At 41.1% G+C, this 12,710-nt stretch overlaps 2 protein-coding genes across 3 annotated transcripts; one reads left to right on the top strand and one right to left on the bottom strand.

Moving 5' to 3' along the window:
• The first annotated feature begins 709 nt into the window (after positions 1-709).
• LOC117147319 lies at positions 710-7,275 on the top strand. Of its 2 annotated transcripts, none has more exons than XM_033314170.1 (2): positions 710-1,638; positions 6,933-7,275. In XM_033314170.1, exons 1-2 carry the CDS (start codon positions 1,419-1,421, stop codon positions 7,154-7,156), a joined length of 444 nt encoding a protein of 147 aa, XP_033170061.1. In that variant the 5' UTR covers positions 710-1,418; the 3' UTR covers positions 7,157-7,275. The 2 variants fall into 2 exon arrangements, with proteins under 2 accessions (XP_033170061.1, XP_033170060.1); XM_033314169.1 differs by lacking the exon at positions 6,933-7,275 and adding an exon at positions 1,751-1,873 and having other exon boundaries at positions 712-1,638.
• A 984-nt stretch (positions 7,276-8,259) lies between these two features.
• Positions 8,260-10,169, bottom strand: LOC117148472 (serine protease easter). Its single transcript, XM_033315846.1, has 3 exons — positions 10,007-10,169; positions 9,797-9,945; positions 8,260-9,352 (listed from the first exon to the last, which is right to left on the bottom strand). The coding sequence occupies exons 1-3, from the start codon at positions 10,065-10,067 to the stop codon at positions 8,369-8,371; spliced, it is 1,194 nt and encodes a 397-aa protein (XP_033171737.1). The 5' UTR covers positions 10,068-10,169; the 3' UTR covers positions 8,260-8,368.
• Between the last annotated feature and the right edge of the window lie 2,541 nt (positions 10,170-12,710).

Below are 12,710 nucleotides of genomic sequence, written 5' to 3'. Positions count from 1 at the left end.
TTCGGGAAATTTCAGCGGGTGTGCGGTGCGATAACGTGGGTAAATATGTTGGATCTGTGACGTCTCTCGTTCCGTAATTGCCGTTAAATGCTCAATGGGTTGTCGCGTGGTCAAAACACCCACCACCACCACCTTCGCTTTTCCAGAAAGCCCCGATGATTGGCCAAAATATAATTTTACACGGAATTTCGCATGGCTCACTTTGTCACGATCGTTTCGAAGCTAAATTGATACCGAGGATTCTTTTTGTCAAAGTTCAAAAAGCTTTGGGAAATGTGTGTGCTATCTATTCGAAATCAGATAGATAGTTATTATGGCTAACTCATCAAAAATACGGGGAGCACAAGCCAATTAACCAATGTTCTTACTCAGCTCTAAAAATAAGGGTTATCAATGTCAATGGGGTTTGTGTTCAGGGAAGTTTGGTTGCTCAATCGTTTAGTGATTGGTTTTACTCCGTGCTAATCTCGGCCGAAGGAGTGGCTTTTATTTATTTAGATAAGACATTTGGCGCCTTAAGTATTATATTTACCCATCAGTATATTTGGTTGTCAAATCGTTGTTTAAAAAAATATTTAGGCTGCTGCTCTATAAGAAATTTTGGTTTTCTTCTCAGCATTTTACTTCGTATATAATCCAATTTATATTCGTTAATTGTTTTGTTAAATGCATATTTTTTTTAATATTTTTCTTTCTCTTTTTTGCGTAATTTTAATTTTGCATTTGTTTTTTTTTACCTTATTTGAAAACCCTGGTTTTTCTAGTCCCTAAATCAATAGGTGATATGCTGGTTCGGGTAAATCAAAGAAAATTCTGAGAAGAGTGGCGAAAATCCCCTATTCTATCTTCCGCAGAGAATCCCAAGAAATCGACTCGAAAAGAGTGTTGAGTATGGCCACGTCGAATGCAAATACAAGAAGCTCAACCATGATGATATTATCGGGTCCGTGTTGGAGTACATACGGTTATGAGAACGGGTCCCCGTGTCTTTAGATACCGCTATTCAACGCGCTCCCTAGGCAACCGCTCTATTTCGCATCGGGCGGGAATTGAAATCAGTGCTGGGCAAGCGAAGCACTCAATTACACAGATTGCAAATGGCATGGAGGCCCAGATAAGATTTTCCCCTGGTACCCCTTCGCGAAGAACAGGGTGATGTACTACCAGCCGGGGAAATCTATGGGCCCTCGTACCGAAGGAGGGGCTAGAACACCCTGTTGCCAGTTTATCAACTCAATGAAAAGACAAGCGGGCAGAGCACTTAAGAAGTGCTACCCGAAACTTGTATAAAATCAGTTAACTGCCGGCACTGGAACAAGCCACTTGGTTAGCTCAACTTTTTGTTTACGCGCCCTTCGGAGATACGTTTATATAATATATACACAATATAAATATAACCCCGTTTAACGAGAGAAAAGATGTCGATGCACCAGCTGCTTCTGTACTCACTTTGCCTTTGGGCCGTGGTCGTGTTTTGTGCCCCAACTCCCAGTGAATCCCGTCGCGTGATCTTCCTGAAGCCGAATGGCATTCATCGCGGCCAGATCCTGGCCACCCATGGCATGGAGAAGTCCTGCCCCAAATGCCACATGCTGGACCATCGTGGCAATTGCCGGCGCATCATAGCTTACAATGCAGGTGGGTGTTGGATATGGACGGATATCGCGGATACGCATTACGTATACGCCCCGTAAACGCCTTAGTCACGTTAAGGAGTGAAATATACTAATCTGTGCTGTATGTTTTGCAGATGGCGTGCGCTGCTGAAGTGATCCGAAGTGAATCCAATCATCGAACGAATCTCGCACTCTCTCAACAAACCCTATTTATTTATCCTATTTATCTGCCTCGCACGCTACCCAATTTAATAATAAAACGAAATCCATTTAGTAAGAGTGTTTATTTATTTTTTTTCATGTGTCTGGTGTGAATTGCAGAATTCAATTTCAATTTATGGTCAGTCAACAAGAGTGTATGCATTCCAAGGATAAGCGGTTATAGTAAAGGGCTTTCGGCACTCTTTAGGCCTCCACTCTGCTCTCTTATCATTTAAATATGCATTGCGCTGGGAATTTCTTAGATTGCGTATATGATATCAGCCCCTCGAGTGGAATCGGAAATATTTGATTTAACAATTATAATGCCGACTTGACGCAAAACGCTTTGGTTGACTAAATATCGTACTCACCTGCAACAGGTGGTGGCCAATCATTATTTTTCCCACAATTTATATCACCGTAATCGTACCAGCCGTAATTGTATCAGGAGGGAATTTTAGGTTTCATAGGTGTCGTAAATTTGCGGAGAAACGTACATCTTTTTTATTCCAAAAACAGTTTCCAAGATTATCTGTGAAAAAAATAATCGCTATTTTGATCAAAACATTGAAAATAATGGAATGATTCCTGTTATACCTCGTTGAACTCGTAATTAAATTTCCAATCAAACAGTATCCACAAATGGAAATTCTATTTTTTTGAAATTTTTGCAACTTTTAATGATGTTACCCCTTACAAAAAAAATCAAAAATTGATCCAAAAATTCATTTTCCTAAAATCTTCAATAAGTGACCGGGATCGTTAGCACTGGTAATTAGCTGCTCAAAACAGTTATTCATTTATCTATATGACAATTTTTAGCGATTGCATTATTAGCAAAAGCTGTTTTTCCGAATTTTGGTAATCATATAATCAGTTTTTCTGACACAACTTTAAAAATAATTGTCTGAATATGAAATGCCATACCTCGTTGTGTACGTATTTAAATTCCCAATCGAACTGTATCCACAAATGAAAATTCTATTTTTTGAAAATTTTTATTTACCCCTTCCCAAAAATGCGAAAATTGACCCAAAAATTAATTTTCCTAAATTCTTCAAAAAGTGATAGGGATCGTTAGCACTGGTAATAAGCTGCTCAAAATAGTTATTCTTTCATCGTTATGGCAATTTTCAGCGAAGTTATGTCGAAAATTCCGTTTGTAAATATCAAGTTTTTGGCAAAAGCCGTTCTTTCGAATTTCGGTCATCAAATAATCATTTTTTTGCTACAACTTTAAAAATAATATTCCAAATCTGGAATGCCATACCTCTTTGAGTTCGTAATTAAATTTCCAATCAAACTGTGTGCAAAAATGCAAATTCTGTTTTTTTGCCATTTTTTGCAAATTATGATGATGTTACCCCTACAAAAAATGCAAAAATTGACCCAAAAATAAATTTTTCTAAATTCTTTAAAAAGTGATAGGGATCGTTAGCACTGGTAATTAGCTGTTCCAAACAGTTATTCTTTCGTCTATATGACAATTTTCAGCGAAGTTATGACGAAAATTCCGTTTGTAAATATCAAGTTTTTGGCAAAAGCCGTGTTTCCGAATTTCGGTCATCAAATAATCAGTTTTGTTGCAACAACTTTAAAAATAATTACCTGAATATGGAATGTCATACCTCGTTGAGCTCGTAATTAAATTTCCAATCAAACTGTGTTCGAACATGGGAAATTTATTTTTTCGCCATTTTTTGCAAATTTTGATGATGTTACCCCTTACAAAAAATGCGAAAATTGACCCAAAAATTGATTTTCCTAAATTCTTCAAAAAGTGATAGGGATAGTTAGCAATGGTAATTAGCTGCTCAAAACAGTTATTCTTTCATCTATATGACAATTTTCAGCGAAGTTAAGATGAAAATTCCGATTGTAAATATCAAATTTTTGGCAAAAGACGATTTTCCGAATTTCGGTCATAAAGTAATCAGTTTTTTTGCCATAACTATAAAAATAATAGCCTGAATTTGGAATGTTATACCTTGTCGAGCGTCATGCGTTGCCCCCTGAAGGCCTTCTGCGCCACCATGTCTCTTGTCCGCCGCATGAACACGATGATCAAGCAGGGCGCCGCCCTGCCCTCCAACACCTCCTCCTGCTACGTCAATGCTACCAAGAAGGTAGTCGACGGCTGCAACGCCTTCGTGCCCAACATCAATACCTGCATCGCCAGCATCACATAAGCGCTTCCAAAAAATGGTAATAAAACCATGAAATTATAAGCAAAGCAGATGCTGTTTTATCAAGAAAACATACTGCTCTAGCAGTATCAATGGGGCTGGACACCAACAAAACCAAAAAGTAGAATCTGAAGTGCAAGGATTACAGATCACTTCAACCAACACCCATTTTGTCCAAGGTCACAACACCTAGTTAAGCACGTTACTCGTAGAGTAAAAGGGTATTCTAGATTCGTTGAAAATGATGTAACTTAGTCTCCGACCATATAAAGTGTACAACACGTTGATACGATTTGACCAAAATTTCTTAGCCACACCGAGTTAATTAGCGCGGCGGCTAGAAATTTAAATAAGCTGAAAATAAATATTTAATTTAATATGATGAACTTACCACACTGCCAACGGCAAAGGAAAACATGGGGGCGTACCCACCTAACAGAAGGATGTTTCCCAGGATGCGAATCCGCCGGCGTCGTTTTGATCAAATCTAACTTTATTCCATCTAGTTGGCGTGGGGTTTGCCGTACACGTATACAGCTAGCAATTCGGTTTTTCGAACCCCATTCGTTACTTGGTACAGTTGTAAGACACATCAAATTATTTAAAATTCTTACAAATAAAAGTAAAAAGAAAAATTACAGTTCAACAAATAAATACCATATTAAACTCCCCTCTCCTTTTCTTTTCAAAATTTGATAAAACAAATCTACAATATTCTATAGAAAAAAGGAAAATGGCTTCGATCAATCCATTTTTTGAATTTGTGGCTACATACCGTAGAAAACATCGAGACCTAAAACAACAACGAGTTATCGTATCAAGAGCAGCGGTAGCGTGGCAGGGTTTATCGGCATCCCAGAAGAGTCGCTACCGTAAGAGGGTACGCATTCATTTTTTAATTGAACATTCATATTATGGAGATTATTAATTTGTATCATTTCAGGCCATCGTTGAACGCCTGAGGCGCCTAAAAATTGCTAATAAAAAAAGCCAGAAAAAACCGATAACGACAGTGAAGAAGACGATGCACCCGGTGGCCCCGAAAGAGTAGATTTTTGAAGCGCAATGCTGCCTGCTTTTCGAAATTCACAGTTTTGCATTCGTTATACCAAATTAGCATTTTATGCACTGCTTTTGTTGTCAGAACATTCCAAATAAAGGTTTAAATATAGAATGCCATATACCTCGTTGAGCTCAACAAAATTTCCAATAAAACGGTGTTTAAAACTGGATATTTAAATTTTTTTACCATTTTTTGTAAATTTTTGATTTACGAAAAATGCGAAAATTGAGCCAAAAATTAATTTTCCTAAATTCTTCAAAAAGTGAAAGGGGTCGTTATCACTGGTAATTAGCTGCTCAAAGATGCTATTCCTTCATCTTTATGAGTATTTTTAGCCAAGTTATGACAAAAATTTCGTTTGAAAATATCAAGTTTTTCTAGATACCCGAGTTGTATTCTGTTTTTGCTTCCTAAGTCAACCTCATTAACAAAAATAGACCTCATCGATTCTCCAAATACCCCGATCATTTAATGCGAATAAACGTACTTTTTCATGCGTCAGAGACGTCGACCATCTATCGATCACTCGAATGTGCCAAAAGGCTCGTCAAGATCGGAAAAAGGTTTCACATACGTAGGTATTACGCCTTGTTATGTATGTATGTATGTAGGTGCACACGTTGTGAAGATCGGGTACCAAGGGCCGCTGGTCAGACGTCCACCCGACTTTGCACCACTACGTCAGTTGGGGGAGGGGCTGGCATCTTATCAGGTATCAGATGGCGCGGCCATCGGTCCGCAGGTGATTCGGCTTTGATTTAGATTCATCAAGCGCGCTATCGACATGTCAGCAGGTTAGGACTTAATTACTGAATGAAATACCGATTTCACAACTGACCACATATAATTTGCACTTGACCAACACTGAACGGTTTTAGTTTCGTAATGGGGAGATCGAAAAATAGGAGTGCAATAAATATACTTGATCGATTTCCCATCATAGCGATGCAATAATGTATGCTATATATATCTAGCTTACCTCTTAAGACTATTTGGCTAAAACAAGCCTAGAATCCACAGTTGATACTTATGTATATTTCTACCATTTTAAAGAGGTCTTAATTATCTTTTACTTGTCACTGTCCGATAAAAATGTACACTGGCTGTAAAGAATACTTGACAAGTCGAAAGGCCTCCAATTCTGATTTCTACATCATTCTAGACGGAAGACACCAAAAGGCACTGCATAATTTCAGGCTGTACCAGGAACGTTCCCTACCCTACCATAGATCACACCGGATGGAGCGTCACCGATAAGAGCGGTGGTCAGTGATCCATCCGATGACGAAGTGTCCCGGGACAATAACTCCCGAGTGCTGTCGCTTAGGGGGCGCCGACGCATGACGGTGGAATTTTACTACATCGACCGGCGGAGCACTCGTAAATTCCCCTGCGCTTTCGTCATGGCGAGGATCGAAAATAGCAGCCAATGGTGTTGGAGTACCATAGTAGCGTAGTACCAGGGGCAGCCCACACGAACCGCAGACCGCAGACAATAGGTATAGGTATAGGTATAGGTATATGAATATGTATACAAATACTTATGGGCCCGAGGGTTGCGGCTATAGTGAAAATATCTTATCGCGTGCCAGCGGAATACCTTTGGGACTTATCTTATCAATATGCGGGCCGGCGGTCGCCGTCTTTGGCTATCGGCGTTGAATATCGGCAGGCACAAGCCCGGAGAGCAACGGCAGTCATAAAAGCGACTCCCAAGCGGATCGAACACCCACGAAAAATATAAAATCGCGACGAAAACTACCAACTAACTTCAACGAAAATTCATAGAGCAAGCAGAAATAGCAAGCGGAATAAATTTTATACAAAAAAAAAAAAACACCAGCAAACATCTTAGTAAAATGCAAGTCCAGCGTCTGTTCATCCTGACCTTTGTCGTTCTGGCCATGATCTTAGCCCAAAGCCCCCGGATAACGGAAGCCCGCCGCCTGATCTTCTACAATCCGCATACCAAGCCACTCACCAGTCAGCTCCTCGTGTCCCGCAGGCTCACGAAACCCTGTCCCGCCGGAAAAATGAGGGATCACCGGGATCGGTGTCGTCGCGCCGTCATCTTTGGACGCAGCACCTGAACACCAAGCTGAAAAATCTCCCTTTTTTAGTAGTAGACATTTTTTTTTGACCTAGTCGTAAGCTAACTTATTTTAGTCGTAGTTACGTCACAATGTGACCGTCGAAGTATTTATTACAATATTTATTTTGTAGCTAGTAATAATGATAAGTAATAAACCGATGTCGATAAAGATAAAAAACCATGTTGTCGCCTCAATTGCGCAAAATGTTTGCTTAAACGTATTACATTGCGAAAGTTTGCCGTGGCATAAGAAAAGATATTTATTCAATAAATAGATTGCAGAGAGAAAATTCTGTATAAGCTGCAAAAAAGTGACCAAGAAGTTGCAAATAAAGTGTGTAAAATGGCGTGCAAATTGCCTAATGTAACGGGAATACAGTAAATTCTAAATATTCGAAATTCTAATGAATTCAGTCTACCTTTCCATGTTACAAGTGTCTTTTATGTAGAATAACCTTATTTAATTCTAACTTAAAAGAAAAAAGGTAATGTTCTTAAAACGAAAGTTATGCCAGGGAATTCCTAAGATGACTGGTTAATTTCCTCTAAAATTTCTTTGAATCCTATGATTCACTTGGAAGAGCAGAGTACGTTTAAATTAGTAATAGTCAGTTGTAAAAGAAAATCCAACGCTTTCAAAGTACACTTCATATGTCACCAGTATATTTTCGCAAAAAATCAGAGCAATCTGCAGTTACTGTGGGTACGAGCTCACCAACATCATCATCATTTTAAGCGTTTCGGTGTCATGGGCAAACAGTTTAATCTAGACCCAAATCGAGATTGTAGGCGATAGGTTGACATGTTTAGTAAATTGCACGCCGGAAATCAGTGACGTCAGTGATATGACGACCCGCAAAACGAGACAAATAAAAAGAGAGGGAAAACCTTCCTGGGGGAAACCCCTGTGGCAGCTGCTTTAGCATTTCATACGCACCGTTGCCAATAAGTCATATGCTCCCGAACGTCAAATACACTGTCTGCACACTTAAACAAGGGATTTCGAATGCTTTGGGCATTATTGAATTTTTTTTAGCTGGAAAAAACAAATATAAAAAAAGTCATTGCGCTTCATGTAAAAAAAAAAACATATAATAAATATTGTATGTATTTTAAAAAAATTGCTTTTAATGTCATTGAAGGTCACAATGAGCTTGACTTTGCGTTATGGATGCCGAAAACGGGAACCGGAAACGGGAACGAAAGTATCTTAAATGCGATTGGCTCGAATGGTGCTTTCTATCCAGTCCATGTAGCTGCTGACCCGGGTGTAAATTCCGGAAAACAACGCCGTGCCACAGTGCTTCCGTCCAATGGAGACCACTCCGGCCAGATAGACATACCGATTGCCGCTCGCCGTGTTCGCCTCCACGGTCAGTGGTCCGCCGGAGTCACCACTGCAGGAGTCCACGCCAATCTCGCCGCCGGCACACATCTGACTATCGGCGAGCGTAATATTGGTGTCCTTGTAGAACGCCTCCTGGCACTGATCCTGCGGCTGGATGTGCAGCATCGCCTTTTGCTTGATCTTGCTGCTGCCGCTGGACTCGGTTTTGCCCCAGCCGGAAACATCGGCGGCTGAGCCGGCCAGCTGATTGGCATACCTGCCCCTCTGCGGTGGCAAACAGACGGGCTCCAGATACTGCATCTGCAGCCAGTTTACTGGACGTGATAAGCGCAGCAGGGCTATATCGTTCCTATAGTTCAATTCCGAGTACTGTGCATGCGGCAGAATCCGATCGATGGTCACCCGGATATGTGGCGGAGCACATTCGCGTACGCCATTAAGATCATTCTCGCAATCCGGATCGGTGTCCCGGTTCCATTCGCCCAGAATGGCTGCGGTAAGATTCCTGCCCATTGTATGGATGCAGTGGGCGGCCGTTAAGAGCCATCTCTGGCCGATAAAAGATGCGCCGCATGCATAGTCCTTGCCACCGCCCACTGTATCGTACTCCAGCAGAGTGGTCCACGGGAACTCGAAGAGTCCGGTATTATGACCACCGACCAAGCGGAACGAGAACGCGGAGCCGCAATACGGATGCTGGGGCAGCTGGTCGACACCGCTGGGTGGGCGTGGCGTGGTGCGGGGCAGCAGTTTCAGCGTAGTGGTGCTGCTCGTGACATTGGTGGTCTCATTACTGATCCTGAGTGCCAATGGCGGTATGATATTCGTCTCGCGTGGGCAGCAAACCTGATGGAAAATAAATAAGAATAATAAATTGTTGTATATTATGTATATAAACATTTTTGGAAAATAAAAACTATAAACTGAAGTGCAGATTGGGTTGTTTTATTATTTTGGGGCAAATAAGTCATTCCTATGGGTATATAAGACGTTTTGGTTTTTTAATAGCTCTCTTATTTCCGCATAAATCAAAAAATGCATTAGAAACATTTATGTACAAGTCGCAAAGTAATTTTTACTCATTAAGTTGAGAAGCACACGATTTTCTTTGCCTGCTCAGTAAGACGTAAATAAACGTGAGGCCAATACATTTTTAGTTAGCTGTTAATGCTAATAAATAGCATTATTCAGGTGAAGAAGATCTCCACGGAGCGTGGAAAACTGGTTGATGGTGGGAAACGTGTTTGCTGAACATCGGGCAAATCTATATATACTATATATACCACTTACCAGATCGGGTCGCTGGCGGGAGAAGCACTCTTGTTTGCTGGTCAATTCCATAAGCTTATCAACGGCATAAAAGTCGCAGTCCTTCTTCTCGATACAGGTCCCCCTACCGAATTCCACCGAGTTGCAGTTGCCAAAATGCATGATAGCTTCTAAAAGATTGAAAATGGGTTAGGAAAGCTCGAAGATGCGGTGGCTTTGTGGAAAACTCACTGCCAAATTGCTGGGCCTCAGCCCCCAAAAGGGCCAGGAAAAGCGCTATCAGCAGGAGCATTTTGCGAGGTTTTCCTATTTCCTAATTCCTATCAATTTTAAATTTTCCTATTTTCCGCTCCGATTGATTCTCGAGTCGCTGGCAAAGCTGCGTCCCCGGTGGCTGGCAATCAACTACTGATCTCTGGCGATCGGCAATCTCAAGCCGCGACCCTCGGAAGCTTTTGAATCTCGGAGATTGGCTTTTGATTTGGCTTTTCCATCGTCGCGGCTGCGTTGATTAGCTGCGATCGGAGCGATTCTCATTGATTGCGGCTGGGCGGAAAAACCCGTTGCCGCCTTCCAAACGCTCTTCCAGTCGCTCAAAAAATTTAATAATATACTCGTAATTATATTCACCTACGTGTGCCATTTAACTCGCACCGCAAAAAGCCACAGCTTTTCGTTGCATATTTCTGTTTTTAGTTATCAGGTCGTAAAGTCGTTTATACACTTGTCGTTTATACACTTGCTTTTATTATTTAATTGTAATTCTCAATACATAGCAAATAAAGATTTTTGCATAGTTTGCTTGATTTATTCTATCTCTCTTGCTGTGCAAACATATAACTAAGTAAGAAGAAAAATCATATTTAAACACACATTGATTTATTATTTGCCTGTTTAAATATATTGGCTGCTAAATCAGGTTTGATAACTGTTCCGAATAGATTATTGGTGATCATGAATTAGTGATAGCTGCCTGGGAATCTCTTATTCTGGTTTTCCCAAGTCGGCGTCTTACCCCAGGAGACTTCTGGAGAAAACCCGGATTGGATGCAAAACCCAGACGAATCAATGCAGTTACCATTTCATGATTTTTTAGGTCTACGAGGCAGCTATAAATATTACTAATTCGACTTTCGCTTTTAGCCAAGAGCGAATATTACTGCGTTCAGTCAAAATAAATTCGCTAAAATGTATTTCAAGTAAAATTCTGGACTATTTTCCTCCTTTTCATCCGCCACACTTTCCCCCGCAGACTCACAGCGAAATCTACGAAAATGTCACAGCAAAAACCGCATGCAGCACCAAAGTTGCAACTTTTAGCCCAGTGGGCGTGGCAGATGGCGCCTTCTCCTTCGGCTATTCTGCTTCTTCTTGGTCCACAGCAAGCTGTGCTCTATTAGAATCTTCTTTTTGTCTGCTGCCTTTTGCATAAATGCAAAATTGTCCAGGCTCAAACTGTGCCAGCTATGAAAATCTGTCTGGGAAAATGGGGAAAACCGGGGCGATATGTCCGCACGCAGGATATGAAATTTGAAATGTTGCAGCTGCATGGTCAACAGCAACAATAATTTAAAACTCTTCGGGGATACGCCACTTGTGCTACCTCTTTATAAGTCAGCAAAATATTTACCAATGTATATATATATATATATATATATATATATATATATTTATATTCAGTTAGCATTACATATACTTTCGAATGAGCCCTAAAATGTACAAATCGCCCTCAAAGTAGCTACACATTTTTCATCCTTTTCAATTCACGTTTGCATGCTATTTCCTGCTAATACACAGAGAGATTAATTTCATATTTATTGGCCGGCTTTCGGAACCCACGACCGTATTCCATTGGATCCTTCCACTTGATTGCAGTTGCCAATTTCCAGGCCACAACTCGAAACGGAAGTTTTCCTGCCCACCGAGATGCGTCTGTCTGTCTGTGCCTCGGATTTTCTTTCCTGCGAACTGTTTTGTAGTCCTGCTCGTCCTTTATTATTATTTTTTCACAGCACGCAAAACTTTGTCCAGAGCTGTGACTTAAAAGTGGGCGGGCTCGGCTCCATTGGGCACTACGTGCGATGCGGGTGGGCGTGGCAGGCTAGGTGGTGTGGAATGGCGCTTGGGTGGCAGGAAGCCAAACTTGAGGCAGAGCAGAAGTATCTGTTGCAATGTCACCGACTTGAAATGGCCAAAAGCAGCGGGGGCTGCACGAAGGGGGCGGGGCAGCTGGTAAACGATAATGAATAATGTTGCTGGCGATAATGTTGCCGCCTCTGTCAGCAACATGAAAGTATTCGAGGCGCCAAGAGATGAACTCGTGAGTTGCGCGAAGAGTGCATTAAAGTTGGGTCTAGTTACTTTTAGATAGCAAGTGAAATACTTTAGATCTAGCTAAACATTTATATATCTACGCATAAGAAAGAAAGCAGAATGCGTTTTAAATATTTTCTAAATTTTATATTTATTCTCGAAACTCGACGTGATGAAATATCCTTATCACGAAGGAAGTTCTGGAAGAAGCACGCACGGCAGCACCCACAACAACTCCTCGCCCCTGGAAGCCTAACCCTTGCGGGGCCAAAGTTCAAGAGAATACTGATAACATTTCAGTAGAATAATTTCAGCTACAATGACTGTCACTTGGCCAGACACCCTTCGCTTCCAAAACCCCTTCTGGACTTTGGACTTTCAGCATTGATTCATGGCCCGGCAGCGTGCTTATGAATAACCATTCAGAAATGTCTCCCCTGCCCACTGCCCCCTGCCCACCGCCCAACGAACACCGCATTCAAAGTTTTTTTTAATTGAAAATTCAAGTCGTCATCGTTTGCTGGGAATGTGCAAAATGGGTCGAAAGGGGGAAACACTTTTATCACCGCATAAACAAAAATCGAACAAAACGCGCCAAATGCGACAGCATAAATAGAATAAA

The sequence above is a fragment of the Drosophila mauritiana genome, chromosome X (genome assembly GCF_004382145.1).
Source record: "Drosophila mauritiana strain mau12 chromosome X, ASM438214v1, whole genome shotgun sequence".
Taxonomy (NCBI): domain Eukaryota; kingdom Metazoa; phylum Arthropoda; class Insecta; order Diptera; family Drosophilidae; genus Drosophila; species Drosophila mauritiana.
The sequence above is the reverse complement of the archived record's forward strand: the minus strand, read 5'-3'. Positions and strand labels throughout refer to the sequence as shown.

Excerpts from the sequence above, each read along its gene's own strand:
- LOC117147319 (XM_033314170.1), top strand. The coding sequence starts at position 1,419 with ATGTCGATGCACCAGCTGCTTCTGTACTCACTTTGCCTTTGGGCCGTG. Across the intron at positions 1,639-6,932 it reads CATCATAGCTTACAATGCAG|TCCAGCGTCTGTTCATCCTG; the intron begins GTGGGTGTTGGA and ends GTAAAATGCAAG.
- LOC117148472 (XM_033315846.1), bottom strand. The coding sequence starts at position 10,067 with ATGCTCCTGCTGATAGCGCTTTTCCTGGCCCTTTTGGGGGCTGAGGCC. Across the intron at positions 9,946-10,006 it reads TGAGGCCCAGCAATTTGGCA|AAGCTATCATGCATTTTGGC; the intron begins GTGAGTTTTCCA and ends TCAATCTTTTAG. Across the intron at positions 9,353-9,796 it reads CCCGCCAGCGACCCGATCTG|GTTTGCTGCCCACGCGAGAC; the intron begins GTAAGTGGTATA and ends ATTTTCCATCAG.